General features: G+C 39.9%; 2 protein-coding genes across 3 annotated transcripts in view; both read left to right on the top strand.

Annotated features, from left to right (window-relative positions):
* The window catches only part of LOC120739201 (hepatitis A virus cellular receptor 2 homolog), a 47,926-nt gene that overhangs the window by 5,409 nt on the left and 14,892 nt on the right, over nt 1-27,625 (top strand). The gene's annotated exons all lie outside the window — the stretch shown is intronic.
* LOC120739199 lies at nt 220-6,112 on the top strand. Its single transcript, XM_040040897.1, has 3 exons — nt 220-404; nt 4,234-4,596; nt 4,835-6,112. The coding sequence occupies exons 1-3, from the start codon at nt 332-334 to the stop codon at nt 5,173-5,175; spliced, it is 777 nt and encodes a 258-aa protein (XP_039896831.1). The 5' UTR covers nt 220-331; the 3' UTR covers nt 5,176-6,112.

The raw sequence follows: 27,625 nt of genomic DNA, 5'->3' as shown, positions 1-27,625 counted from the left end.
CAATATAGATGCTTTACACACTCCTTTAGTTGTTGACATTTACAGGCTGTGTGCAAAAGGCCACACTCTTCAAATTCATGCCAACTAATATTTTTACGTCCAGTAGGTGTCCTGCTAGAGCAAATGAAGCTTCAAGAAGCTTCGCGTTGGGGTGAACCAATTGGATGAAAAGCTTCAGTGCTTCATGAAGCTTCATCTGCCCATCACTAGTCGTACCTGAGTCACGCGACTTAAAATGACGTGAGTCACGTGACTTAAAATGACGTAAGTCACATGACTTCATCACCTGGAGAACCCACCTTTCCGTATTAGCTTGGAAGCTAAATACGAAATGGCTCCTCGAACATATGCTCCGCTTTGCTCCATTCCACTGTTGGTCGGCGTCTTCGTGTTTGTCTCAGCAGGTGAGATTTAACTTTTGGAAACTAAAGAAATCCCCCACAGAGATAAACAGAAGGAGTGTTGGTTTGTAAGCGTGTTTTATTTTTCTGTGGGAAATTTCGTGATCACGTTCAACTTTAGAAAGTGAAAGAAGCCCGAGATCACAATCCAAGATGGCAGCAGTGCTCGTAAACATTAGTGAAAGTTTAAAATTTGTAATGCTAATGTTAAGTCTGGGGTGGAAGCAGCCCCTGAGCTAACCACTGTTAATTAGCAGTTATCGGAAAAGAAGGGAGAACACAATTTGTTTTGCTCCCGAGCGGAGACCCACCCATTAACACCCCATGATAGTTTGTCGCCCTGCGGCATAGTCTGTTATTCTGCTAGTTATTCATCCGTAACTACCAATGGTAGCAAAACCACCCAACAGTTTAAGTACAAAGTTGCAATCCCAAAAAGGTTACAGTGTGAGAAACATTTCGTCACTCATCCAAGTGACTTCTTCAGTCTCAGCTGATTGCAGGTTTCCCCAATCGTATAACAGTACATTTGCATAATGACTGAAACCAGCCCACTGAAGGAACAATGGGCTGGGAGGTCAGCTCCTTGATCATTAATATGCAAATTCTCATGACCATTGATCAACAACCACTGATCAATGGCCATGAGTACCATTCACAGTGAGTTGGGGAATGGCTGCAATCACAGCATTGTAAGATGGTGACAGATGTACCCTTAGGCCCCCTCCTCGATTCAGAGATGGTCTTTCCCTTTTCACGTAAATGGCCTCCTTGACTCCGCGCTCAAACCAACGTTCCTCCCTGTCCAGGATGTGTACATCCTCATCATTGATAGAGTGTCCACTGGCCTGTAGGTGTAAATGGGATTATATCACAAGTCAGCACTGATAATGTTTCACACTCACAATCTACAGTATGTTTTGTAGATAGGGATCTGCTTATTAAGAAAAATTAAAGCAAGTTAACTTGTTAACTTGAGCTGAAAGTCAGTTTTTAGTGTCATAAGGGTGGCTCTTTTAATCGTCATGGAAACCTGGTGAAAACAACTGCCTGTTTTCTATGACTACTTTCTTTACCATAAGCCCTTCGTATGATGCTGATTATTTGCTGAAGGAATATTAATTAATGTTTACCTCAACAATATCCTTAAAAGAGCCAAACAGTAGCAATAATAATACTGTTTTTTATTGTTATATTCTTTATAGAATTGTATCATCTGTTCTTCTGACAATGACTGTGATTGGAGTGAGCTATGGTTAAAGTCAAACTTTATATAGCGCATTAACCTCCTAAGACCCGAACTCTTCCACTGCATGCATTTTTAATTTCTCTTTGATATTTGGACATATCGGGGCCCAATGAATATAAAAACAAAGAATTAAAAGATTTTTGCCTTATTTTTGTTTTTAAGAAAAATAAGAGCCACATATAGGATATTCGTTTAAAATTTTGATAGAACAGTAGCAGTATAATGTCCTCGCAAGTGCATATCAGGCCCTTGTAGAGCAAAATTGAGTATTTTGGTCTAAATAACCCAAAATGTGATGTCCACATATGTGGATGCCAGGTCCCAGGAGGTTAAAAACAACAACTGTTGGCCAAGGTTCTGTACAATTAAGATATTCATAAGAAATAAAAACAGCAGAAGACATGATAAAAGTTAAGAAAAAGAATGATAAAATTAGAAGATTTGATTAAGAAAATAAAAGTCTTACAAGCTCATTCTGATTTTAAAGCCAAAGAAAAAAACTGGTTTCAGCAGGGTTTTGAAAATGTCCAATGTTGGGGAGGTCCTGATGTGAAGGGACAGTTTGTGCCACAATTTAGGAGTAGTAACAGCAAAGGCCTGGTCAAAATAAATAATAAAATCTTAAAATTAATGAAAGACTAGCTAGCCGACAGTGGTCATAGTTCTACGTTACGAAAAAGAAGAGTAAAGCATGTGAACCAGCAACGTTTTTTGAGCACACACTGAGTCTGAAGCAGAAAGGGTTAACAAAGGAAGCTCATGATCACTGTCATGGTACTGATTGTCTCTGACCAGAGTTCTAGGTTTGACCAAGAAACCCTGACTGTGTTGAAGTGGCTTATAGTAAACCTCTCAGATTAAACACTGTAAAAACATTATGTTACTTTAACCTGTTAAATAGTTGTTCTGAATCCAAAACTTTATTGATCACAAAGGAAATTATGCCATGTAAGCATTGGTATTGCAGATAACATTGGACAGTGCAAAAAGGCAGTTTTGATAATAGAACATTATTCAGTCAACCTTAGTTTACTTTTCAAGTAAGAGGAGAACAATTAGATTCCATGTAATTTGCATGTTTCTTAGTCTCAACTAAAATGTATTTATTGCAAGAGAACTTAAGACAAGCTGAAACTTTAAAGAACAAACTTGTTTAGTTGATCAGGTTTTGTTCTTTCTTGAATAAATAGAAATAGCAGGCAAGAATTTGTACACACATGGATATAGAATAGGTTTAAATGGAGAGGCTGTATCTTACTGAAAAATGGAAGATATACATAAAAGAGATTTCCTGCTGATTTACATTTATGTACATTTTCCAAATTGTTCACCATCAGGGAAACAGATCAGTAGGTTAATGAAATGGTGCACGGGCTTGCTTCTTAAGTTGTGAGGGGCACAAGGCATTTTTAAAATTAACCTCAGTATTGACATTTTGATTTTGTTGGAAAAAAAGAGAAATTAAAAAAAAAAATCCTAACAGCAGTTTCCTGAAAAACACTTAAAAACAGAGCACGACTTTCTGCTCAGCAGTTGTGGCATCACCTCCAAAAAGAGGCAACTGCTGCAGCAAATCATAGTGGCATCTGTAGGTGCCACTCTAGGTAGCAGCTACAGCTGTGACCTGTACCTCTGCCTAATGCAGCATGAGGTTGGGTGGAGTCTGTGTGATGTTAGCACAGACTCCACCCTCTCTGTGTGAGAAGAACAAGTGTAAAGAGGAGTTTACAATCCGCAGAGGTGGTGCAGCCACTGTTCAGGGACTGTCTGTCTGCATGCAGAGAGCTCTGCTGTCAGATGGAGTCAGTGTACAAAGTATGTGATACAACCAGTCTGTGGGTCGTTGTTGCTTGTGTTGTTGTTGATTCATCAGCCAGCCACAGAGAAGAGAGCAGATCTACCATAAAAAGAGCTGAAGCGAAATCAAGTGTGAAGAATAATGTGTCTCTGCAGTCACAGATTATTGTGTCATCCAGTTCCAGTAATGCACAGTCAGGATTTTGGAGGACTGCACAGGAGGGCATCTGGGTGAAAACCCGTCTCTCCCTGCTGTCCAAACAGAAAAGTTTAAGCAGACAGACGCATAAATGAGGGTTTATGTGTGTGTCAGTGTGATGTGTTGTAGTGTCAGGAGTCAGTATGCAGCTACAAAGCTTTTAGTTCAGTGTATACAAACAGCTGTAGCTCCATAAAGGCAGCATGCAGAGACTCACAGTGTCTTATAATGAGAGGCTGCTTTCTCTCACACATTATGTTCACTTATCAGCACGTTTTTGTTCTGTGAAGCTGCAGGAAATGTGGAGTCTTTCCGGAAAGATTTCATGCTTAAAGCATTTCTGAGAACTCCAGTGCACCAAACACTTATTACAGTTCAAAATTAGCACCTTATTTATTGTAGGTAGGTTACAAAGTGAAACAGCCGGACTTTAGAACAGTAAAAAAATGAGGTTTGACACAAGTGACTTTCACTCTGATTTCCTGCTGTAGAAGTGAACAGTTGTACATTGTACTGTGACCCTTAACCTCTCTGCTCTGCTTTGTTTTGGGTTTTTTTTTTGTTTGTTTTTTTTTGTCCTCTTTCAGATCAGAAAATCATCCCAGCTGAGTCTGGACAGAAAAACGTCACTCTGCCATGTCGAGCTCCAAATAACAACATCATCATAGTTATCGAGTGGAGCAGAGCTGACCTGGGAAAGAAATATGTGCTTCTGTTCCGGGATAAGCAGCTTAACCCAGATCAGCAGCATCCATCTTTTAAGAACCGGGTGGATCTGCAGGACAGACAGATGAAGGATGGAGACGTGTCTTTGATTCTGAAGGATGTGACGATTAATGACACTGGAACATACGAGTGTCGTGTTGTCCAGAGGGGAGCAAAGCGCAGGAAGAGAGGTGTTTTAGATGACAAGCCTGTCAGCATCATCTACCTCAGAGTTGGTCCTCCAGGTGAGTGAGTAGAGTTGAGTGTGTGTGTGATCAGAGGTGAAGCTGCTTCCTGGTTGTTGATGTTTGTTTCTAAAGATGTTGTTGATGAGACTTTGTAGAAAGCAGCTGGTCTGAGTGATGTGATCAGAGTGCAGTAGATAATGTCTGACAGCAGTTTGAAGAGGAAATGGATTCTGTTCTGTTCTTCACTCATCACCTACCTGACAGCTGACACCTCACACCTGTTTCTCACCTGCAGGTCAGACAGGAGGAGATGGTGAGCCTGGATACAGTAGAGGACGTTTTGGAATGATAGCAGTATCAGGTTTTGTTTTTGTTGTTTTTGTTGCTGTTGTTTTGTTGATCTACAAACGATATAAACAGAGTCGGAAATCACGCTGTCCTCCCGCTGAACCACAGATTCAAATGTCTAAGAACTTTACACAGCTGAATTCTGAATCTCCTGATGATGAACACAGAGACAAAAATGATCTGAAAACAGGCAACGGTCTCCAACACTCCACAAGGAGTGATGTCACTCTGACTGCTGAGGATGAACTGCTTCACCATCCTCACCAAACAGCAGGACAGCGTCCATAGATAGGAGACACAGAGGATGGATCTGTTGGACTGATTGTTGGTCTGACTGTTTCTGCTGCGATTCTTCTTGTTGCTGTTGGTTTTTTTGATCTACAAAAAACATAAACACCTTCATGCCAGGCTCCTGTTGAACTTCAGCTTGTTTGAAATGTCAGCTTAACTGTGATTCTGGCGTTGTTGTTGTTTTCAGTCTTCCGGGATAAGCAGCTTAACCCATCGATAGCATTAGTCTTGTCACAGAAAATGTGGAAAGACAGAAATCAATAACATTAAAAATATCTATCAGGTACATGTCAGACACATCCAGATTTTAGGTTGAATTTACATTTTATATCTAAAGAACAGACAAAGTTCTTTGGATTATAGACAGTTAATATCTGTCTGATAGCATTCAGGATCAATTGATCACAAGTTACTTGTTTGACTCGTTTTTAAGTGCAAGTACATTAAAATTAAACCGAAACATTTCGTTTTAGCTGCAGAGTCCGACATTTTCTCCCTATGACCTGGAATGATTCAGGCAGTGGGAAGCATACGCTTTATTGAACGTTACCTTCCATGAAGGCGACTCTTCAGTCTGTTACTGTCTAACTGTTCCTTCATATTAAATATTCCAGGAGGTTTTCACATATTGGTCCTTTGTTTCTTTTGTTTTTTTAATGCTAATCGGTGTGGGTTGTTTGTTGTCTGTTTGTTTTTTTTATCAAACTGTAACTGTAAATAATTTTAATCAGAAGCTCTCTGACTTCCTGAACATTGATGGAAATTTTATTGCAACTTGAATCAATCAAAAATAAATATAAACGTGTGTAAACTATGCTTGTTTCCACTTCATAATTACAGTCAGTTGTGCATGTATCTGTGATAGTATTGACTCAATATAACATGCCCCTTTTTAGTGAGTTGTGCTGTTATGTTTTTCTTTCAAGCACCATGGCGATATATTATAATCTTCTTACCCATGTATTAAACAGGAACTCTAAGAGATAAACAAGCCTTCAAGGTTTAATATAAAAACCAGAGTTGAGAGGTTATTTGGATGGTAAATGGGCCAGATTATGCATTCAGCATTTAGTTGGGTGTTAAATGTATCCGTCAATACACTTAAACTTGCACCATTCTCCCTATCCTGGTATTCTAAAAAGTACTTAGGTTGTTTAATATTGTTTAATATTTCCACTAACTAATAGGGTTGCCAACTCCCAGAAAAAAAAATAGGGAACCACCCTCCACCTCATGATGCTTAATCAGCGTAATTGACTTTAACTTAATGCATGTGTAAAACAAATGCACAGAAATCAATTATTTTTCTACAATAACTAAATAGATTCAACATCTTTCTTCAACAGAATTGCAGACTGCACAGATGGTACCTTCCCAAAGGAAAAAGTACTATAGCTTACTAGGGTGTATATTAGTCTTAGTTACTATATACAATAATGGATTTCTATACATTTTACATCAGATGAAAAATTTTGGTTGTAAGATTCAGATCATTATTTATTAAAAACTAGATATTTAAATTAGAATAAGAACGAAAACTATTTCTTTGTTCCCCCTGTTGAGGATAAGTGATGAAAAATCTTAAATAAAACTGCAACTACCAGGTGAGTGTGTCTTTTGAAGTGAGGTTTATTAAAGAAAAGTGAAAAGAAAAGCACTGCGGTGGAGAAAACAGTCAGATCAAACACCAAACAGTTTTCTGAGGATGGACACGGCCCATATAACTCTTTTATACCTTCTCAAACAAAGGACATTCCACAACTCTTTACATGTGGGCCATCTCATGGAGGGCTATACCTTCAGCCCCATCCTTAAAACCTCCTCCCTCACAGAGGGAATTATATGACATATGACCTTGTTTTCTGCTTGGCTGTCACCTAAGGATTTACATCCCTGATACGCAGGAGTCTCACTATCTGTTCAGTGTCTCTCATTACAATGGCCTCACTGTGTGTGCAGAGCATAAGGCCCACTTGTAGTGCACACGCATACAATTAAGTGAGAAAGTGACATCACTATCACTACTGTGATATGATTAAAATATGTGATTAATACATGAGAAAAGAAATCTGCTTTCACAGGTATAATAATACAATTAGACATTCCTGGAATGGCAACAAAGAACTGGGGTGCAGGGCAGAAGAACAGCTAACCCCCAGGACAGGTAAGCAAGAGGTACTGAGGGTGAGGTGCAGACAAATCTCTGTGTGATCTCTACCTAGATAAAAAGGATAAAAAGCTTTGCCTCCACACCCCCTTTCCCTGTTAATGCCCTACCTTGCCCCCTGGCAAAACTTTCCTAGACCCGCCCCTGCACAGTTACCAGCTGTCAGCTACGTAAAAAAAGGATCCTGGTGTTATTTGTCTCAGAAACAGTGTTTGCTAGTTCACCTTACATTAATGCATGTAAGGTGAACTAGCAAACACCGTCGTAGTTACATGCGGCTGTCTTCTTGTTTGATGGCAGATACTCCCTTCACCCTGGCCAAAAAGGCTAAAATGACCAAAGAAAAAGTGGAAAACAGTTAAACATGAGAGGATTTTGGACAAAGTTGGTGTTTTTCCCCCCCATTGATTAAGCACTGCTTCCAGCCAAGAGTGATACCCAGTGGCGGTCCTAGCCTGCTTGGCGCCCTGGGCGAACACTCCCTCTGGCGCCCCCCCCCCCCCACACACACACACAGACAAAACATATTAAGGATTGTACATTAACATAAACCTGTTGTACACACACACACACACATATGAAGAGAGAGAGAGTATGCAAACCAAACAGCCATCATAATTCGTCATACAATGAGAACAGGACGAATCAACAATTGACAATGACTAATTAATATTAAAATCTGTAACATAATGTATTGTTTGGAGTTTAGTCTGTTATTGTTACTATTTTTACCATTTCTTCTTGGAACAACTGTAACCCACATAATTTCCTTAGGGATTAATAAAGTATTCTGATTCTGATTGTTTCAGGATAACCTGCCATTCTCCAATCACACATCTGCTTACCTGTATCTTTTGCTTGTTTCTCCTCCTCTTCTTTTCTCTTTTCTAAACTGAGCACCTGATGGCTTTGAACTTTTCTTGTCCATCTTCCACTGGTTTTAATTTTGCACTCCAGTATGAACACCCATCCCTCAACCCGAGGATCACCACAACATGATCTAACACACCTACACCTTAGTTCACAGATTCACTTTGTCTAAGGTGCATTTCTGAGATTTCACACAACCCAGGATTCAAATCATGAATCCATAATGGACTTGGATTTACAACATTATAAATGAAATGTGCTCTATTTGGAAGCAGCTGCCCCCTCCCCTTTCGACGGCTTGTGTGTGAGACTTTAAATCATCAAACTGTAAATTTTAAATTGTTATTGATCTCTTTACCCCGAGTCCTAAAGTGTATATTTATTTTCTTACTATATTGTTTGTTCACTTGCACTGCTGTAACTGGAGCCTCGTCGTCTCGTCTCTCTATATACTGGACTGTAGAGGAGATGATAATAAAGTTTTCGTTAGCAGTGAGCAGGCGCACCGAGGGCTCTCGCACTCACTTTTCGCGTATAGAATTTCGAAAAAACATCGGTGCAAATTATAAGTCTGTATTATAATGTCTGGTGTTTTCGTGTTTGTTGTTTGTTTTTATTTTGTTTTATTTTGCGAGTTGGTTATTAGATGCTGCTCCAGCCGGCCAGAGAATCCCCCGCCGCCCCGCCCTCTCCTCTCTGCGCCGCAAGCAGCAGGCGCACCTCGCAAACGAAGGACGCCCTTACTCCCAGGAAATGGGCGATAGAAAACCGATCGGTGCCTATCCCATTCCCAATATGCACTGGCTGACGTCGGGGCAGCATGAGTACGAGCATTTTTTTTTTTTTTTTGCCGATGCCCGTGATGCCGCCCCCCACCACGATGCCACCCCAGGCAACCGCCCATGTCGCCCGTATCTAAAACCGCTACTGGTGATACCATAAATCCCCCTATAGCTGTAGAAAAGGCTAACATTGTTATCTTTTTACAGAAAAACCCCATCCCAAGTAATCCCATTACTTTACTGATTACTTATTTTCAAAAGTAATTAATTACTTAGTTACTTAGTTACTTTTTAAAAACACAATTTACAACCTGAATAGGTGATAAAGCGATAGATCTTTCAGTAATCAGTAGTCAAAGTCAGCAGCGCTTTACCCGCAGTGTTGTGGATAGACGTAGCTTTGGGTTACGTGGTGTCGGTAATAGTAATAGTGATTGCTATATCACCTGTTCACGTCCCGAGGGAATTTTTGTGAATGAGCGGGTGATGGGGGAAGTCGACTTTTGCTGACCGCTCAAGCTTAGAATGTTTTTGATCACTGTTTTTCTACAGATTTCTAATCTTTTTAATCTGGAACTTTGACTTACGTTTTGAACAGCGGGCGCATCAACATTATTCCCCTATTCAGCTGCTCGGCGACTCAAAAGCTTGACAGTCATCAATACGCAGTATTCCCCTCCTGAGTTGCCTGACGGTTTGCCAGAATCTCCTTGAGGCAATCTGGAAGTCTTTTTCCATGGCCCCTCCGAACTCCTCCCACAGAGTTTTTGCTTCAGCCACTGCCTGCTCCGTGTTCCGCTTTGCCTAAGTCCCACAGGCTAACCGACCCTAACTTCTTCTTCAGCTTGATGGCTCCCCTCTCACCTCTGGTGTCCACCATTTGGTTCGGGGATTACCACCACGACAGGCACCAACCATTTTGTGGCTGCAGCTTAGTGCAGCTGCTTTGGAAATAGAGATGCCGAACATGGTCCATTCGGACTCCATGTCCCCAGGCTCCCTTGGAATGTTGTTAAGCTCTACTGGAGGTGTGCGTTGAAGATCTCGCAGACCGGGGCCTCTGCTAGACGTTCCCGGCAAACCCTCATTAAATGTTTAGGCGTGCCAGGTCTGTCCAGCGTCCTCCCCACCACCTGATCCGACTCACCACCAAGTGGTGATCAGTTGACAGCTCAGCCCCTCTCTTTACCTGAGTGTCCAGAATATATGGCCTTAGGTCTGATGATACGATTACAAAATTGATTATCGACCTGCGGGCTACAGTGTCCTGGCGCCACATGCACTTATGGACACTGTTATGTTCAAGCACGGTGTTCATTATGGCCAAGCTGTGGTTTGCACAGAAGTCCAATAACAAAGCATCACTCGGGTTCAGATCCGGGAGGCCATTCCTCCCAATTGCACCACTCCAGGTCTTGCTGTCGTTGCCCACATGGGCATTGAAGTCTCCCTGTAGGACAAGAGAGTCCCCAGGTGGAGCACCCTCCAGCACCCCACCCAGGGACTCCAAAAAGGCTGGGTACTCTAAACCGCCACTCGGCGCATACACGAAACGATCAGGACCCGCTCGCCGAACCAGAGGCGCAGGAAACAAACAAACCCTTTTGTCCACTGGGAGAAACCCCAAAATACAGACAGCAAGCCGAAGGGATACAGAGATACCCACCGCCTCTCACCAGGGGCAACTCCAGACTGAGTCAAAGTCCAGCCACTCTCCAGGAGACTGGTTCCAGAGGTGAGCCCGACTATATCTAACCAGTACCTCTCAACCTCACGCACTAACTCAGACTCCTTCCCCAACAGAAAGGTGACATTACATGTCCCAACTGCCAGTCCTGGTAGCTGGGGATTGGTCCTCCAGGACCTTGGCTCCTGGCCGCCGCTCTTTAAAATTGTATTTATCGACTATTAGTCTTCCACATCCTGGTCCTCTAAAGGCAGCTGGACTTCTTTTGGTTCTTAACCCTTTAAAGTCGGAGTGGACATGCTCCATTTTGCGTAACTATTTTTAAATCCCGGTAGCACTGCAAACACGTAAGCTAGCACAATAATTTTTTTTGCACAATGAAACCGGAGGAGTTGTACTTACATCTTATGCCATCAGCTTGTCCTAGGTCACAGTTTCCTTCCACATATTGCTTTGCAAAAACTGCATAAAAAGCACTTGCAGCAACAAAAACATAATATTTCAGAAACACGCTTTGCTGATCCGATCAGCTGTTCATAACACTTCCCACGTTGGAATAGACGTCAGCGCGAACTATCGCATGTCCGCCATGACCTGACTGAAACCGGAAGTGACGTCATTTTGTGGAAATGTAGTTTTCTACCATCGGGGGCTTATGAGCCTATACTTGTGTTTTTAAAAGTTATGTTTGACTTTATGACTTTCTGTGTCGTTTCTGGGATGCTTAGGACTCATATTGCACTGCTGGAAATAGTTTATTTTGATGCATATGCTGCTTTTTGCAAATTTGCAGTATAATATTTATTTTCGTTTTTCAAGCAGTATATGAAAATTGGTGTATTTCAAAAATAAAACTATGAAGACACTCAAAATAAATTTCCTGTGGTGGGAAACTATTTTGTGCAACTTTTTTGTATTTACAGTTTTGAGGGTTAAGCCTCTTAATTTTCTCTAACTAGAAATATATGTTAAAAAAAAAAAAAACGATTTTCAATGTTTTTGTAGTTTATTGCACTTTTTTGCAATTTATGTAATTACTATGCACTTAATGAATACATATTATTAAAATTTGGGCTATAATAGTTGTATCGATGCATTTATACTTGAAATGCTCCCAAAAATGGCACCACACCATGTAAAAATATAATATAAGCTCTGGTGGACTTGTTTCTATGGTAGGTCTTAAAGGGTTAAAGAGACTGCTTATCTGTAATCATGAAAAAAGCATAGGAAAATTTGCTCATTTCTATAAATGAGCAAAAAAAAACACTTGATCAAAATTTAAATTTGAAAAATATACAACAGAACAACACATATGTTTCACCACACACCTTTCCTCTTGTAAATTAAACTGATCTCATATTTATGCAAACATTAAAGGGCATTATTAATCATTAAATACACCTGGAAACTTACTGGTGCTCAGTGAGATGATCTGCTTGTATCCATGTTAGTATGTAAAGCCCAACACCTCCCTCTAGTGGCCATATATAAACCATGTGTGAGGATGGTGTTAATGTAAAATGTGAATCATAGTGTTCCAGTCAGTCATCAGTGTGTCTCTGCACAGCTGTAATTAAAATGTGTTCAGAGGGCCTCAGTGTCTGAATGGTTCCAGTTCAGCTCCATAACAGCAGCGTCCCTGGTTTGATTCCTGTGTTTCAGCTCATATCTGCCTCTCTCACTGAGGGGGACGTCCACTACATGGACATGGATTTTACTTTCATTTTTTTCATTTTTTTCAGATTTTTATTTTCATCTTTGTGAATTTCTGGGGCATCAAAGATATAGGAAATGAATTACTGCTGTACCATGTGTGAAACAAAATTTTAAAAAAATGAAATGAAATATAAGATATATTTCGATTAATTTAAAACAGTGCTTTCTTATATGTTTCAGATTACTGGTGATTACTGTTCCTTCATCTATTCTATTCTATTCTATTCTATCTTTTCATAAGAAGTGGTTTAAAGTGTTTGTTTGGGTTGTTGTTTTTTTCCACAAAAAGCCAATCCACGTAATATATTTCACTAAAAGGACAAGACAATCACCCACCACTGCATATGAACCAATAGAAAAGCAGGTGCTCAGAGGAAGAGGGCGGGCTTTACTTGGTGTCAGTGACAGAAATGAAAAAAAGCTCAAATGAGTGAGAAGGACGATGAAGGAAACATCTGTGCTGTGTCTGCTCTGTAAGTAGAATCTCTGTGTTTGTTTGAATTCTTGTACTTTGACTGTCTGCTCTCCTGATAACTGATGATGGAGGAGAAGACATGAAAAACAAATCAGGCTGAATTCAAGTTCAAAACACCACGAGGACCAACTGCAGGTCTGAACTGACTCTTTATCTTTGCTCAGGAGTCGAGGAAACACAGCAGGCAGTGAAAAGATCAAATCATTCACTCATTATATCAACACAGCTGCACAGAGGACATAAATATATTATTGTAATTGTAAATATTTGGTGCATACTCACAAGGTAGCCAGTTAAGACAAAGAGCTGCTTTTTAGATAAAGGTGGTGCAGGGGAATCGTTCTTTATGTTCACCTCAAATCAACCTGAGTGTCATTTCTCTTTAGTTCTGATCTCACTGCTGAGCTGCACAACAAACCAAGGTCAGTAACCTTCTTCTGTCACAGTTTAAACCTGAGAAATGCTCACTGATATGACCTGATTGGGTTCATGTTTCAGAATTAACTTGTTATATAACATAAGTGTAACAGATCACAATTGTTTTTCATTTTAACCCTCACAGCTCGTCTGACTGTGAGTCCCAGCAGTTCTCAGTTCTATAAAGGAGACTTTGTGTCTCTAAGCTGTGAGGAGGACGACAGCTCTGCTGGATGGACTCTGAGGAGAAACACAAGCAACCTACAAATGACTCAGTGTGGAGATGGGTGGGGAGAACAAGCTAGTTTAGCTAATTATTCCTGTAACATGAGTTATGTCTTTCCACTGGACAGTGGAGTTTACTGGTGTGAGTCCAGAGAGGGTCCCATCAGTAACATGGTTAACCTGACAGTCACTGGTAAGCTGAGTGTGTGGAGTTAGTGTTGATGAAGCTGTGTGTAAATGGATGAAATGCTGTAGTTTGTCTCTGTGTTGAGGTGGATCAGTGATCCTGCAGAGTCCTGTCCTCCCTGTGATGGAGGGAGATGACGTCACTCTGCTCTGTAAAACAAAGACCACTCCCTCCAACCTCCCAGCTGCTTTCTATAAAGATGGCTCCCTCATCAGGAAGCAGCCTACAGGTCACATGACCATCCAGCATGTTTCCAGGTCTGATGAAGGCCTCTACAAGTGTGACATCAGCGGTCATGGAGAGTCTCCATCCAGCTGGATCACTGTCACAGGTGACACACTCACCTGTCTGTGTTTCTGCAGCTTTCAACTAGGGCTACCATGATTACGTCGACCATCAAAATTGTCGATGACTAATTTAATAGTCGACACGTCATTTGAAGCTTTGTAAGATCCTGAAAGACACAGGAATAAGTAGTGGGATTTAACAGTGTAGTAACAGACTAAAACAGAAGATGGCAGTAATGCATGTACAAGGATGCCAGCTACCGTTAAACGCCGAAGAAGAAGTAATCTCCGGTATCGTAACTGTGTCCAAATTTGGAGGCGACATTTGTAGGTCAATTACATTACAGCAACATGACTGTCCAAATTTGAAGACTTCTCCAAATGTGGCCGATAAATACGTCATACCTTCATTCCTTCATTTCCCCGTACTCGAAGGATGGGTCGGCTGTATCCTCCATGGCCAGAATTATCCCAGAATTAATAGCATGGCCCAGCCAATTCCAATTTCCAACAATGGCGGCAGCTACTAAGTTTTAATATTACTCTTTCTTGGTCACAAAATAAAGTTGGCAGATATTTTCAGGCAATAATGTAGTTGTGTAAACTTCTGCTCAATTTATCAAGCCATCACATATTTGAAAAAGATGTTTTTGAAGACAAGCTGACCGGGAGGTCAAGGTTCAACTCCCGGCATATCGTTTTCAAACCGCCCGCGGTCTTAAGCTACTGAGGTTAAACATGATATATAAGTCACTTAGATCACAGGTGTCAAACTCTGGCCCGCGGGCCAAATTTGGCCCGCAGCCTAATTACATTTGGCCCGCGAAGCCATACCAAATTACTATTAGAGCTGGCCTACTGGTATTATACAGCTAATATATATATTGCTTAGTATTAAGCTTTGCTTGTTCCATATTCAGTTTTTCAGAAAAACTTGTTTGAGTCCATAAGAAAAGATTCATTCTTAAATCTGGAGGAAGATTTTTTTTTCAGTAAATATTAATGTTAGCCCGCGACCTTGTTCCAGTTTTGAATTTTGGCCCACTGTGTATTTGAGTTTGACACCCCTGACTTAGATAATTTAAAATTAAGATAACTTAAAAATGTTATTGCTTGGCTTTTTTTCAGTGTTTTATTTGTTCCTGAGTAAATCGGTTTGGCTGAGATTAAAGTTATTGTTTTTACACAGCTGAATAAACGCCAAACAGAAAACTGATTAAACTGAAGTATGAGATGGTCGATAATATACTCCGGTGTCCTGTTATATTTTAGATAGCAAGGAGTAGACAGCTGAGTTTATTAAACTCCACCGAAACAATCTGCAAATTTTATTAAAAGTTTAATAAACTATCATCTTCGTCTTTATTTTTAATTAGCACAGACCTTAAACATTTCAAGCTGTAAGCTAATGATAGTTATATAAGAGCAGATGCTGCTGGTGCATGATCTGATTAGTCGACTAATCACAAAAATAATCAGTGACTAGTTGAGTATCAAAATAATCGTTTGTGGCAGCCCTAGTTTCAACATTCACAATGTGATGATAATTTAATGACTGTGTTTGCTTTATTTTAGACAAACGCACCACCACACCTCCACCTACATCCACACCTCCTCTTGGTTCCACCTCCATCAATCTTCCTCCATCACTCTCTCCTCCTGTTCTCTCAGTGTTGTCATGTGTTGGATCAGTCTGTGTTGTGGTTCTACTGGTGCTCCTGGTTCTGCTGGTGAGACGATGTGTTCACAGGAAACATGAAGGTGAGACTCAGACCTTTCTGATCCAGCCACACATTTCTGGGACCAGGAATCACAGATTGAACCACCCAGACCTGGGCATGACTGATGCCTCAGCATCCTCATTCTTAGAGGTCAAAGGAGCTTGCTTGAAACGTCTTCAAGCACTTAAGGAAGTCCAGACGCTTTTCTTTGCAAGCTCCTTTGACTACGATGACCTGGATGACTGAGAACCTTCACAGACATATTGCCGTTCATTCTTAGAGGCCTTTCTAGGTTGCTCCTGTGCAATCACACAAACTTCTAGAAGTTCAAGACTATACCTAGTGTCCTACACCAAGAATACCAGACATTGTGACTATGAATCCAAGTGAGTTTACCAGACTCAACATGGGTCTCGATAACCTTCTGGTTCCTAATGCTACAGAGTTATTTAATTATCTTATACTGATGGATCACCTAAAACAGGAGGAAACTCATCTTGCTAATGTGATGGATTCAACAGGGAGATACTGGATCATTTGATATATTTGCTTTATAAATCAGGTCTCCTGTTCCTCCTCAACACTTTTTGACCAAACAGTGTAGCTGAGTTTAGATATGCGTGACATGTGGAGTGACTGTGGAGTGGAGTACTCACTCCTGAGTACATTGCCACATTAAACGAGGCCAGAGTTATGCAGAAAGATTGGCTGTCAACCCGGAAGAATGTACACCCTCTTTGACCTATCAGAATAGTTCCAGTATGAACTCTGATGTTATAGCTAAGAAATACACATCAACAGCAAAGGGCAAAGGGATCAGATCAGAAACTGGCACTTCCTGACAGCTCTGTTCAATTAAAGTTACGCCTAATTCCATTAATTTAGACTGGAATTTCAAAAATATCTATCTCAGAGATGCAATACTACAATATGCAATACTATATGTGTTGTTGTAATGATTGTGGTCTGTGGTTAACATGAGCTAACAGCTCTACAGTGGTTCAACATCCTGTTTAGGATTAAAAAATAAAAAGCAACAAATAAAAAACTGCTGCAGGTGTGAAAACCTAGCTGAACAAAATTCTGTTTATCTTAGTATTTATAATTACACTGAATCTAAATGATTTTTTTTTATTTAATCAATTAGTGGTTTCTGACTTTCTGATATGTTGATCGAATCTTTCTCATGAGTAGTCATCAGTTTTCTATATAAATGTTATTGTCAGTTATTTATTAATGAACCAAATGCTTTTTGTGAAAATGTTTCTGCAGCAGCCATTTCTATTCAATCAGCTTTGCTATCAGCTGTATGACCTGCACTGATGTCTTCCATGTTTGTTTCATTCTGCAGAGAATGCTGAAGTCCACTCAGCAGTGACAACAGACAAGGTCACTTATAGACAAATTATCATCAACAAGAAACAAGAAAATTCAAATATGACAGGTAATGCTGATCTTCTTCATCTCCATCATGGTCTGTTTTTACAGCCAGATACTTTGATTTACATCTGAGTTAGTAGGTCAATTCATTATGTTTACTTTGTGGGTAGCATGCTAACATTTCCTAGTAAGCACGAAGCTGATGGGAATATTATAATCTTTATTGGTTCTTAGATTTTATTGGCTGCTTTTATAAAGTCCCCAAACTTTTAGAAATTAACAAGATAAATATTTTGTTCTTAAAGCTAACAAGCTGTTCAAGTAAATAATTACACGATTTTTTTATTTTTTTATTCATTTCCTACTATTTCTGGGTCCAGATCACACAGGCAGCAACCTACAGTTGAAGAAGAAATATATACAAATCAAGATAAAGGCATACAATAGAGAACAGATTTGCAAAGTGTTTTGAAGTAGTGCAAATAACTTGTTCTGAGTAGAGTTGGTGTGTGTGAGGGGCCTGAGTGATGAGGGTTATTTAGACCATGGCTCAGACTGGTGGGTGGGAACAGTCTCTGGGGGATAGTGTTTGTTAAGAGTCCAAATGGCGCAGACAAGAAGCTGCATTATGAGATCATTTTATTAACAGGCTACCTAACAGACTTTTAGGTGGCTGGAATTGAACCATACTCTAGAGTCTCCTAACTCTTGGATACTCTTTGTTCATTCTACGTATGAGAACATAAAGCAAGTCCATTGTTCAATGACCTGGACAAAAAAGACATTGTCACATCTGAATCCAAGGCTTGCTCAATAAGTTTCATGGGGGGAAAATGCTCTAAAATTTCTGGAAAATTAGCAGTTGGAGAACAAAACCAATCCTAAACAAAAATATAATGATGCTGGAAACTTGGTCTTTGGTCCACCCATTCCTGGGATATTTGAGTCTTCCCTGGTGAAGGCACAGTCTCCTTTACATGCAAACAGCTGCAGGAGAGAGAAACAAAAAATGGCATTTTTTGAGTGGGTAAAAATGACCAGTTGACTAAAATATTTTTTTTACCATATGAATTCCCTTGGAAATCACCACTTATTGATATTTATTCGTAACCACTGCACTAAATAACATGCAAATTCCAGGACCACTCTTACTTACCTATTCCTTACATGCAGTCAGTACACACAGGGTAGTAATGGCGTGGACACACCGGTCGACGGCAGACATGGCACCTGTATCGCGTCTGCCTGTCCAAGCCTGTGGGGCAGTCAGCATACCTCACTAAGGGACCACTGCTTTCTGCTGCCACTGGTCCTACCTCACCTTCAAGAGTGCCTGGGGTAGGGATGTCGAGCACGCTACAGATCACGACTCTGAGTTGACGTGACAGATTTGAAGAGGGGAGCCTCTGCTCTGCCCATGGTTTGATGAGTGCCAATGCCAAAGCCTGCATATAAGTCCTCCTCTGCATTTGGTTGTCACCTCTCTTCATTGCATTCTCATTGTGAATGATCCATGAGTTTATCACACCAGCATTGATCATGCCATAGAACACACGAAGGGGCCATCTCTTGGTTTTTCTTCCACAATCTGGTCAAAAGTATCGACACCTCCCTTCGTTTTGTTGTAAAATTCAATCACTTCGGGCTTACAAGTGGGTCCTATGCTTGGTTGTGTATGCATGGATGACAGGAGCAGTACAACCTTCTTTTTTGAAGCTTTGTCAGGGAGGAAGGACACCAAGGTTAGTTCTTTGGTAAAGAGAAATGCACTGGAGCCTGGCGCGTGATTTTCTTTAACTTTCATCACTTGTGGGATCTCCCTTTTGTTTGCTTTTATTGTTCCCACTAAGGTCATGCCACAGTTCTGCAGCAGATCAATCGCCAGTGGCACAGAAGTGAACCAATTATCAGCGGTCACATTCCTGTTTGTATGGTGATATTGTTTGGTCAGCTCCTTGGTGAAATGCTGGCCAAGACTTTGTCCATCCTGTCGTTGTGTTACAAGTATCCCCAGGTATGGTATTTCTGTCAGCAGGTACTTGCTTTGGGCGTCATTGGCAAGGACAAGCTTGATACCATATTTGGCAGGTTTTTTGGGGATGTACATTCTAAATGGACACATTTGTCCATGGCCTTGTCTTTCTTGCCGTGTGTCAGGGTCATCAAATCGGAGACAGCTAAGGAGGAATGAAAAGCGACCCTCAGACATAGCAGGTGCAGCAGTAGCAGGGTTCCACATTTCTTTAGTAGACAAATGGTTGTCCATCTGGCAACCACTAAAGATACAAATCCCTAGCATTGCACGCACCTCTGCTGGGGTTGTTCTCTGGAAAGTAACTGTTATCTTCCGATACTTCACAGCTTCAGCATCAATACGGATGTTCGTCCATGTCACAATTTTGTCGATGATTTGGTCCTCAAAAAATAATGTGAAACACTTCTCAGGGGTGTCAGCATTTGATGCTTCTGGTGTTGGTCCTGGTGTAAAAGCAGGCATGAAAATTTCGTGCAGCTGTCCTGGTAGCTGCCAATGTCTGAGGCCGAGAACTCCACTGGAAACCAGAAGTACTCCTGTATGACTTGTTTTGGAGTCTCACAATATAGGCCATGTCATCATTCACATGGCGGTGTCCTCTCCCCCTGTGACCCACATCAGGCGTGTCAGGGACCGCATCAGGCGTGGCAGGGGAAGTAAGATGGGCAGTAAACCTAGAGGCAACAGGTCCTGGGGTGGGAATTTGTCTGGTGGTCAGTCTACTTGAATCATGATGTCGCATTTTTTTTCTCTGATGACTTGAAGTGCTAGGCTCAAAGCCATCACTATCACTGTCATCATTGCCCGGTTTTGGAATGTAGTCCACGTCACTGTCGCTGTCATACATCTCTTCTGCTTCCACATGATCAACATCTTAATCACTGCTTTCCCTGAATAGAATCTCTTCTATTTCCTTTTGGGTCAAGTACTTCAGTGGTTTCCTTTTTGGCATTTTTTCCCCCTAGAGGAGTGCTAGAACTTCACCAGCTAGCTATATTGCTAGCTATTTGCTGAAAGAAATAATGTGCACAGTTATCTAGCTAGCTACATAACATAGCTTTTAGATAAAAAAAAAAGAAAAGAAAAAAGAAAAAGAAATCTAATCAGCTAACAATTGCCAAGTTAAACAAACCTTACCTATGTGTTACGCACTAGCTGGGATGCCAAAGACACTAAACCTGCAACAGGGTGACAGCTGTAGTTGAAGAGGGACAGTAAATATGGTGAGGCTGAATGTTGTCACCCTTGAAATGCGGCAAGATCGCCTGATTTTATACACTAACACTATCACCGGGTGAAATCCACCCAAAACCTACTTTACCCTCTATCACTATTGCCGGGTGGAATTCACCCGAACACATGCCTGTAGGAAAAAGCGGGATTTGGGGTAGGGAAACACCCACGCCTTCAAAAATGTCAAACACAATGCTGAAGCTACCCAGGGACCCACCACACTCAGACAAACGCAACATATTGAAAATTATGTAAATACATTTGCTCGGGTGAAAATCACCCGCCGATAGTGTTCTAGGGTTAAAATAAAACACACCTTGGGCATGGAGGGACCACCCAAAGGTCTTCCAATCAAAAGCCATTGTGTCAGACTTTTGAGCAATGTTGCAAAGGCATGTTCACTGAGACAGATGCACAACACCCAGAAGCTTTAGAAACATGGAAGCTCCTCTTAGGTGTCATAGCAACCTAGCTAAGTAGGAACATAAAAAAATGAATACACCTCAGACAGGTATTGTAGATAGCATCAGAGGGTCAAAGCATCAGCTACTGGTAGACAGAACTGTACACCTAAGACCAGATAGACCAGACTCTAGCACCAGACAGACCCATCTGAGCACTTCTGTACTGACCATAGAAAATCCTTCTATTCAGTACACTCCACACAGATACTGGAGTGTTTGGGCGCATATAACATAACAGGAACTATAGTGTTTTCTTCTACAGGCATATAGAATAGTCCTGTAAGTTCCCAAGTTCCAATGGGAGACACCACTAAAGGTGGTTGAGAACAACAGGGCTAAGGTCTTGTGAGACCTGATTCCAACCAGTGATCGTTTTCAAGTGATGGTTGAAAACGATCACTGTGCCGATGTGATAGATGTGGCAATCCCAGTGGACAGAAACACAAGAAAGAAGGGCCATGAGAAAATAGAGGCTAATAACACAACTGGAGCAGATGTGGAAGATAAAGTCCACAGCGGCCAGAGTAGTAATACAAGCACTGGATGCATAACCCCTCCGTAGAGATGCAACCCCCCAAAATGTAGCTGTGTAAATATAATATAAATATGTAAATATGTAATATAAAATGTTAAATGTTAAAAATCTGTGGTCAAAAAACACTCACAGACACCAGCATGTAAATTCATGTAACATCCTGTTTTGCATAACACATCCTTCACCTGTGTAGCATCAGCCCATATTTAATCGCGTGTGTGTATTAACAGCTAATCTACTGTTATATAAAACACTGAAGTCATCACCTAATTATTTATTCATTGTTGTGATGAGCACTTGTGCCACAACAATGGTGAACAATCAAAACTGACTACAGCATGTGTTCATGACCCTGAAGGAAGGATGTGTTCATCACATCAACTGTCAGTGATGTTTTAAGAGGAATCAAATAGAATTGTTTGGTTCACATGTGGCAGGTCAACAGGTTTTGGCACCACATTTGGCAGTGACTAATGGTGTTAGCTCAGCTTCAAGTCCACCTTACCTGGACAAAATTGCAGGTGTGTTGTGACTTTTAAGCAGCAATATAACTGAGCATTAAATGCCACAGTAGTGTTGATTGGGACTTAGTAAGCAACTTGTTAACAGGAATAATTCAATATCACGAGATGTCTAAGGAGACAAACTCTTGACACTTAACCCACTTTGATACAATGAATTATTTTGACTTCTTTCTGCATGCGAAACCACAGAAGCAACTTCCTGTTGTTGACACCGGTTAACTGTAGTCTGACAGCGATGAGACCTCTCACCACAGTGTGTCCTGGTTTGGCTAACACAAGTGTTCATGTTGTGAGAACGAGTTTGCTTTGTGCTCTGTGGTAAAGTGTCTCAGTCTGCATTAAAAGAAGATGGCATTTTTGTGGTCTTCTGCCTGCCATGTTCACAGAAACACCCACCGGTTCTTTCTGGTCAAATGTTTTTCAGCAGAGGTGGAAAAAAACAGTGAAAACCCACACCTGTGTATAAAGGTTAACACTTAATATCTGAATAAACCAAAATAACAATGTGCTACCACAGCTGTAGTGTAATACTAAAACAGTACCATTGTACATGCAATTATTTCTGTATGTTTCAGAGAGTGATTCAGCTGCCGTCTACTCAGCAAAGAGAACAGAAGCCATCAGTTATGGAGAAATAGCCGTCACACCAAAGAGGACCAGAGGTACAGCTGCTCTTTACCTTTAACTTTGGACAGAGCCAAGTGAATATTTCCAGACTGTTTTCAGTCTTTTTGCTAAGCTTATCTCAACTTAATTCAGGATATCAAACTGTTCATCTCAGAAAAGTGGCTGTTTTTCTACTATTTTAAACAATTTGTTGTAAGTTAATAAAAAAAATGAATGAAAATGAAATATAAGAGTTTCACATTTGTCTTGAGATATGTCTCCCATTTTGTTTAAAGATAACTCAGCTGTCAGTTTTTATTTGGTAAATACATTTTTTAGTCATAAATAAATAAATAAATGAGGTCCAACGTCTGCTTACTACTTGTTCTACTTGTGAATGCTCAAATCAAACATTAATTTCAAATAATCAGTTAAAAGTTCATACACTGACATATGCACCCCCACAGGCATTTCTTCTGTGCCAACCACTTTTCCACTCTTCATGTTAATAATAGTTGCCCTCACATCCTCATCACTGATTCTCTGCTCTTCCTGATTGAATAACCCTCCTCCTCCCTATAATTTTCTTGATTTTTATTATATTATTATATATATTATTTTTATTATTAAAACCCACTTTTCTTAAACAATCAATGAAAATGACTGATGTGTTAAAAAAATGGTTTGAAAGCAGTTGTTTTTTTTTTCATTCACAACTCCTACAAGGAACTAATGTGGTCATCATAGACATTACTTGTGGTGTACCACAAGGTTCACTTTTAGGTCTTCTTTTATTTTCTGTTTACAAGTCACTTGGTCAAACGTTAAACACCACATCTCATTTCACTGCTACACCAATGTTCACCATTACAGTCTCAAGCCTCACCAACTGCTCACCAAGTGAACACAAACAGAAAAAGAGAGAGAGAGAAGCTAGAAGTATCAATTATATCTCTTTTTAATTCCATTTTATGCACATGGCCAGCTAATTGCTAAAGGTCTGTCTGTTTCAGGTTTGAGTTGAGTGTGAAATTTATTTAAGCAATTGAAGTGTGGACACTATGGAAGCTCTGTGATTTGTTTCTGAGCTGGTCCCCAGTAAAGACTGAACTGAGACTGTGTGTGATGCAGAGAGGTGGAGACTGGAGGTCTTGATTGAACTACAAAGCTTGTAATCATGTTTCCTGTTGTTTGAACTGTGTGTGTTTGTGTTCAGACTTTAAACCAGAGCCAGACGTCGTCTACTCTTCACTGAAGTAGTCCACCAGTCCAACCACTGATGTCCAGCTGCTGGTCTCTAACTGGTCCCCCCAGCATCTCAGACCAGAGTATTCTGATTCTGATTCCAATAATTTGATGATTTCTGGCTGCTACAGTCTGATCCAGCCCAGATGCTGATTACTAAGTTGCTCTCTGTACATTCTCAGACACTGAAAGTTACAAAAACTTGTGAATGGGAAAATGTGGCATACTGACTAAATTGCTATGAGTGTCCAGTAGTGTTTTAATGTGACCTCATGGTGGCAGTGTTGTCTCTCTGTTACAATTGACAATGACAATAGATACTGTGGAATAAGTGTTAGAAAAAAAACCCATTAAAAATAATTATTATTCATTTAAAATTAAGCATTACATTATCGTTAAACTGACTGCTTCTTCTAACTTTTGGGCTATTAATATGTTTGTCCTCAACACCACACAGAACATTTCTAACCTGTTTTCTTCAACATATCTTTCTGTAGTGAAATTATCCAGAGATGATTCATAACCATCTGAATATTCATTTAACACTAACTATATTGGCTTACACCCAGGTTACCTGGATGGTGCAGGGAACTACTTCAGTGCTGCTATGCCTGTAATCCCCATGTAATGTACAAAAACTTTTTTTTTAATGTATCTTTTATTGTACCTCAAATTATAGCTTCATAATGATTACAGGAGTCATTATGCATATATGCTGTTGGTTAAATATATGCAGGACACAGATGGAAACTACTAGCTCGGGTTATTGGAGGGAATTCACATGGAAAAATTTCATCAGATTTTTTATAACACCCAAAATAAAATACAAACAAAAAGGTCAACTGACAGATGGACACTGCTGGAGAAACTGTGGGGAAAACATGGCAGATCATTTCCATATATTTTGGAAATGCCCAATAATCCTGTCATACTGGAGTGAATTGGTCGAATCAATTTACTTGGTGACTGGTCTCAAACTAAATTTGGATTTTTGTACTGTGTACTTGGGCGATATCCCATCAGCAGCCTCCTTAAAGGACAAAAACTTGATAAACATCCTGTTGGGAGCTGGCAAAAAAGCGCTTACCAGGAGGTGGCTGGAGAAAGAGCCCCCAACAAAGAAAGATTGGATAGGAATAATGGAGGAAATATATAGAATGGAAAAACGTACTTTTTTTTGAACCTCAAAATGGACCAATTTCATAAAAACTGGAGGAAGTGGGAGAGATTTGTTGAAGGTGGTAATGTGGGATGAGATATTCACGCAACTACTGGAAGAAGGAAGGTCTGCTAAGGACGTTTTTTTGTTTTTTTTGTTTTTTTAAAGGTAGTTTATAAAAGAGACTGGAAATACCCCTTTCCGAATATGATCAGGAATGGACTGTAAAGTGCTGAGTGGACAGTAGTAAAAACCTAATGACATGGGACCTGTAAAGAGGTGGAGGGGAGCTCCCCCAGACCGAGCAGATCTGCGGGTTTCACTGTGCCATTAAGTTATTGTTAGAGCGTAGTATCTTTGTTTGTTTTTGGGGGTGGGGGGGGGGTGTTTCCGGGGGGGGGGTGGGGGGGGGGGTGTTGTTTTTTTTGTTTTGTTTGTTTTGTTTGTTTGTTTGTTTGTGTATATTGCTAAATTAAAGTACCTTTTTATAAAAGAGCTTATGAGGTTCTCAGTGGCCGGATATAATCTGCAATAAGACGTTATTTTTTAGCAAAGCCAAAGGAAAATAAGAAAGTACAATCTGCCCAGAAATGAACATTTGTGAGATATAGAATGAATTTTGATTTTACAAACTTTTCCCTTCCTATTTTTTTCTGTTTCCATATCAAAGCTGAATGATACAGGGCTGGCGGTCCATAAAGTTGACTGAGGCTCAAATTTTGTATCTCTATATGTAATCATGAGAAAAGAGGGATTTGTGTTTGGTCTAAACATACCATGAGAGTGAAGCGATGATCATGAGTTGTTTGTTTGTTTTTTTTACTGTTTTTTTTTTTCATGTGGACGACTGTCATAATTACAAAACTTTTAATAAAAAAATAAAAAATAAAAAAAGAGTTTACTTAGTAACAGGTGACAGAAGATCGGTCAACAGGAGGACAAGTCCACGGGTATCTCCAGGGCCTGAAATCATCGCCTTATTTGGGAAAAGATGTGAGAAAGAGGAACTTCTGTGTCTGAACTCAGCTCTAAAAATTGTCTCATTGTCTGTACAAGATGCAAATGATGTTCTTAGAAATACAAAAATATGTTATAGAACGCAAGAGGGGGCGTCAAACCCTGATGATATATAAACCATTCTCTGTGTATTTTTGGCAGAAGAAGTCCGCAGATGTGATGCTGTGTCCTTCTTCCCGCACGTGTGTTCTTAATAAACTCTTCATCTGATTGCACTCTACTAGGGCCTCCATTGGTTTGTTTTTGTGCCACTTGTCGAATTCGGGACAGTACATCGCAGAATCGACTTAAAGATTTTGCTGTTTGTCTTTAAATCTCTGAATGTATTAGCTCCATCTTATCACTCGGATCTTTTAACAAAAAAACAAAAAACAAGTAGCCCTTAGGTCTGCAAATAAGTTGCTTCTGAAAATGCCCAGAACTAGACGGAAAAACAGTGGTGACCGAGCTTTTGCGATCGCTAGACCCAAACTACACCCAAACTCTAGAACAGTCTGCCCCTTCACATTAGGTCTTCACCAACACTCGACATTTTTAAAACCCGGTTGAAAACACATTTGTACTCTCGAGCTTTTAATCCGAATAGTCTTTTATAGTAATTCTATGCATGTTTACAATTTTATCTCTACTATGTACAGCACTTTGGCTCAACCCATGTTGTTCTTAAAAGTGTGCTTATTATTAATTTTGTTTGTTTGTTTAAGTGAATGAGTGTTGGTATTATATAAAAATACAACTAAAATTAAACAAAATTGGATGACTTTTTATGCCCAATTTCACTGATTTGAATGGTTTTAGTGTTAAGTCAAAGGAAACCTTGTACATTGTAAGAGTCATAATTTATTTTGTCTACATTTGTATTGTGGTCATATCTTTGGTGTATTCAGTGAGTCAGAGTAGAACATCATTGACGTATCAATATTTTATCAGGAGCATACCACATATTTATCACAATGTAGAATAATTGCAATGCATAGTTGTTGTTAATGGCTAAATTTACAATATAAGTTACAGTATGTATATTAATTTTTCACTACAAGACAATATGAAAATCTTTACGAATTGTAATATGGATGGATTATGTAATATGAACAGAATAAGATGATAGACTGTAATCACATTTTAATGTTTTTTTATTGGGTACTGAGAAAGTTAAACTCTCAAAGCCAAAATTAAGAAATCAATGCTTTTTTGTGTAGATTCAATATTTTATCATATTTTCTTACATCATCCTGTTTCACAGACATTTCCTCTTTAAGCAAAACTGTTATGAATGTGTTCATATTTGATTGTGTTCCATTAAAATAAGTTTAAGACAATAAGAAATACCATATTTGTCTGTGAAACAGGATGTTGTAAGAAAATATTTCATACACACAAATATAGCACTGGACAGCACTCACAGAACAGCTTGATCTACATAACAAATGACATTTATTTATAAAAAGTTGGTCTAACAACAAGAAAATGTGAATTTTAGCAGCTCTCCTGTTAGCAAACACAGATTTAACTGTTTTAATAATAAGAGTTTAATAAGAGCAGCTCATATTCAGAAGTGAAGGAAGAAAATCAGATCAGAAATCAGAAATGTAATTGGAGTGAAAAATTATTATTTATTTGTGAAACTGAGTCATGTCAGTTTGTTGGTTGTGGTTTCGACATGATGAAAACCACATCAGGGGGCGCTGCAGCTCCCTCAGCATCCTCGGGTT

This window comes from Simochromis diagramma, unplaced genomic scaffold (assembly GCF_900408965.1).
Source record: "Simochromis diagramma unplaced genomic scaffold, fSimDia1.1 OVJJ01000349.1, whole genome shotgun sequence".
Classification (NCBI taxonomy): Eukaryota; Metazoa; Chordata; class Actinopteri; order Cichliformes; family Cichlidae; genus Simochromis; species Simochromis diagramma.
This window is presented reverse-complemented; position numbering and strand designations above follow the sequence as displayed.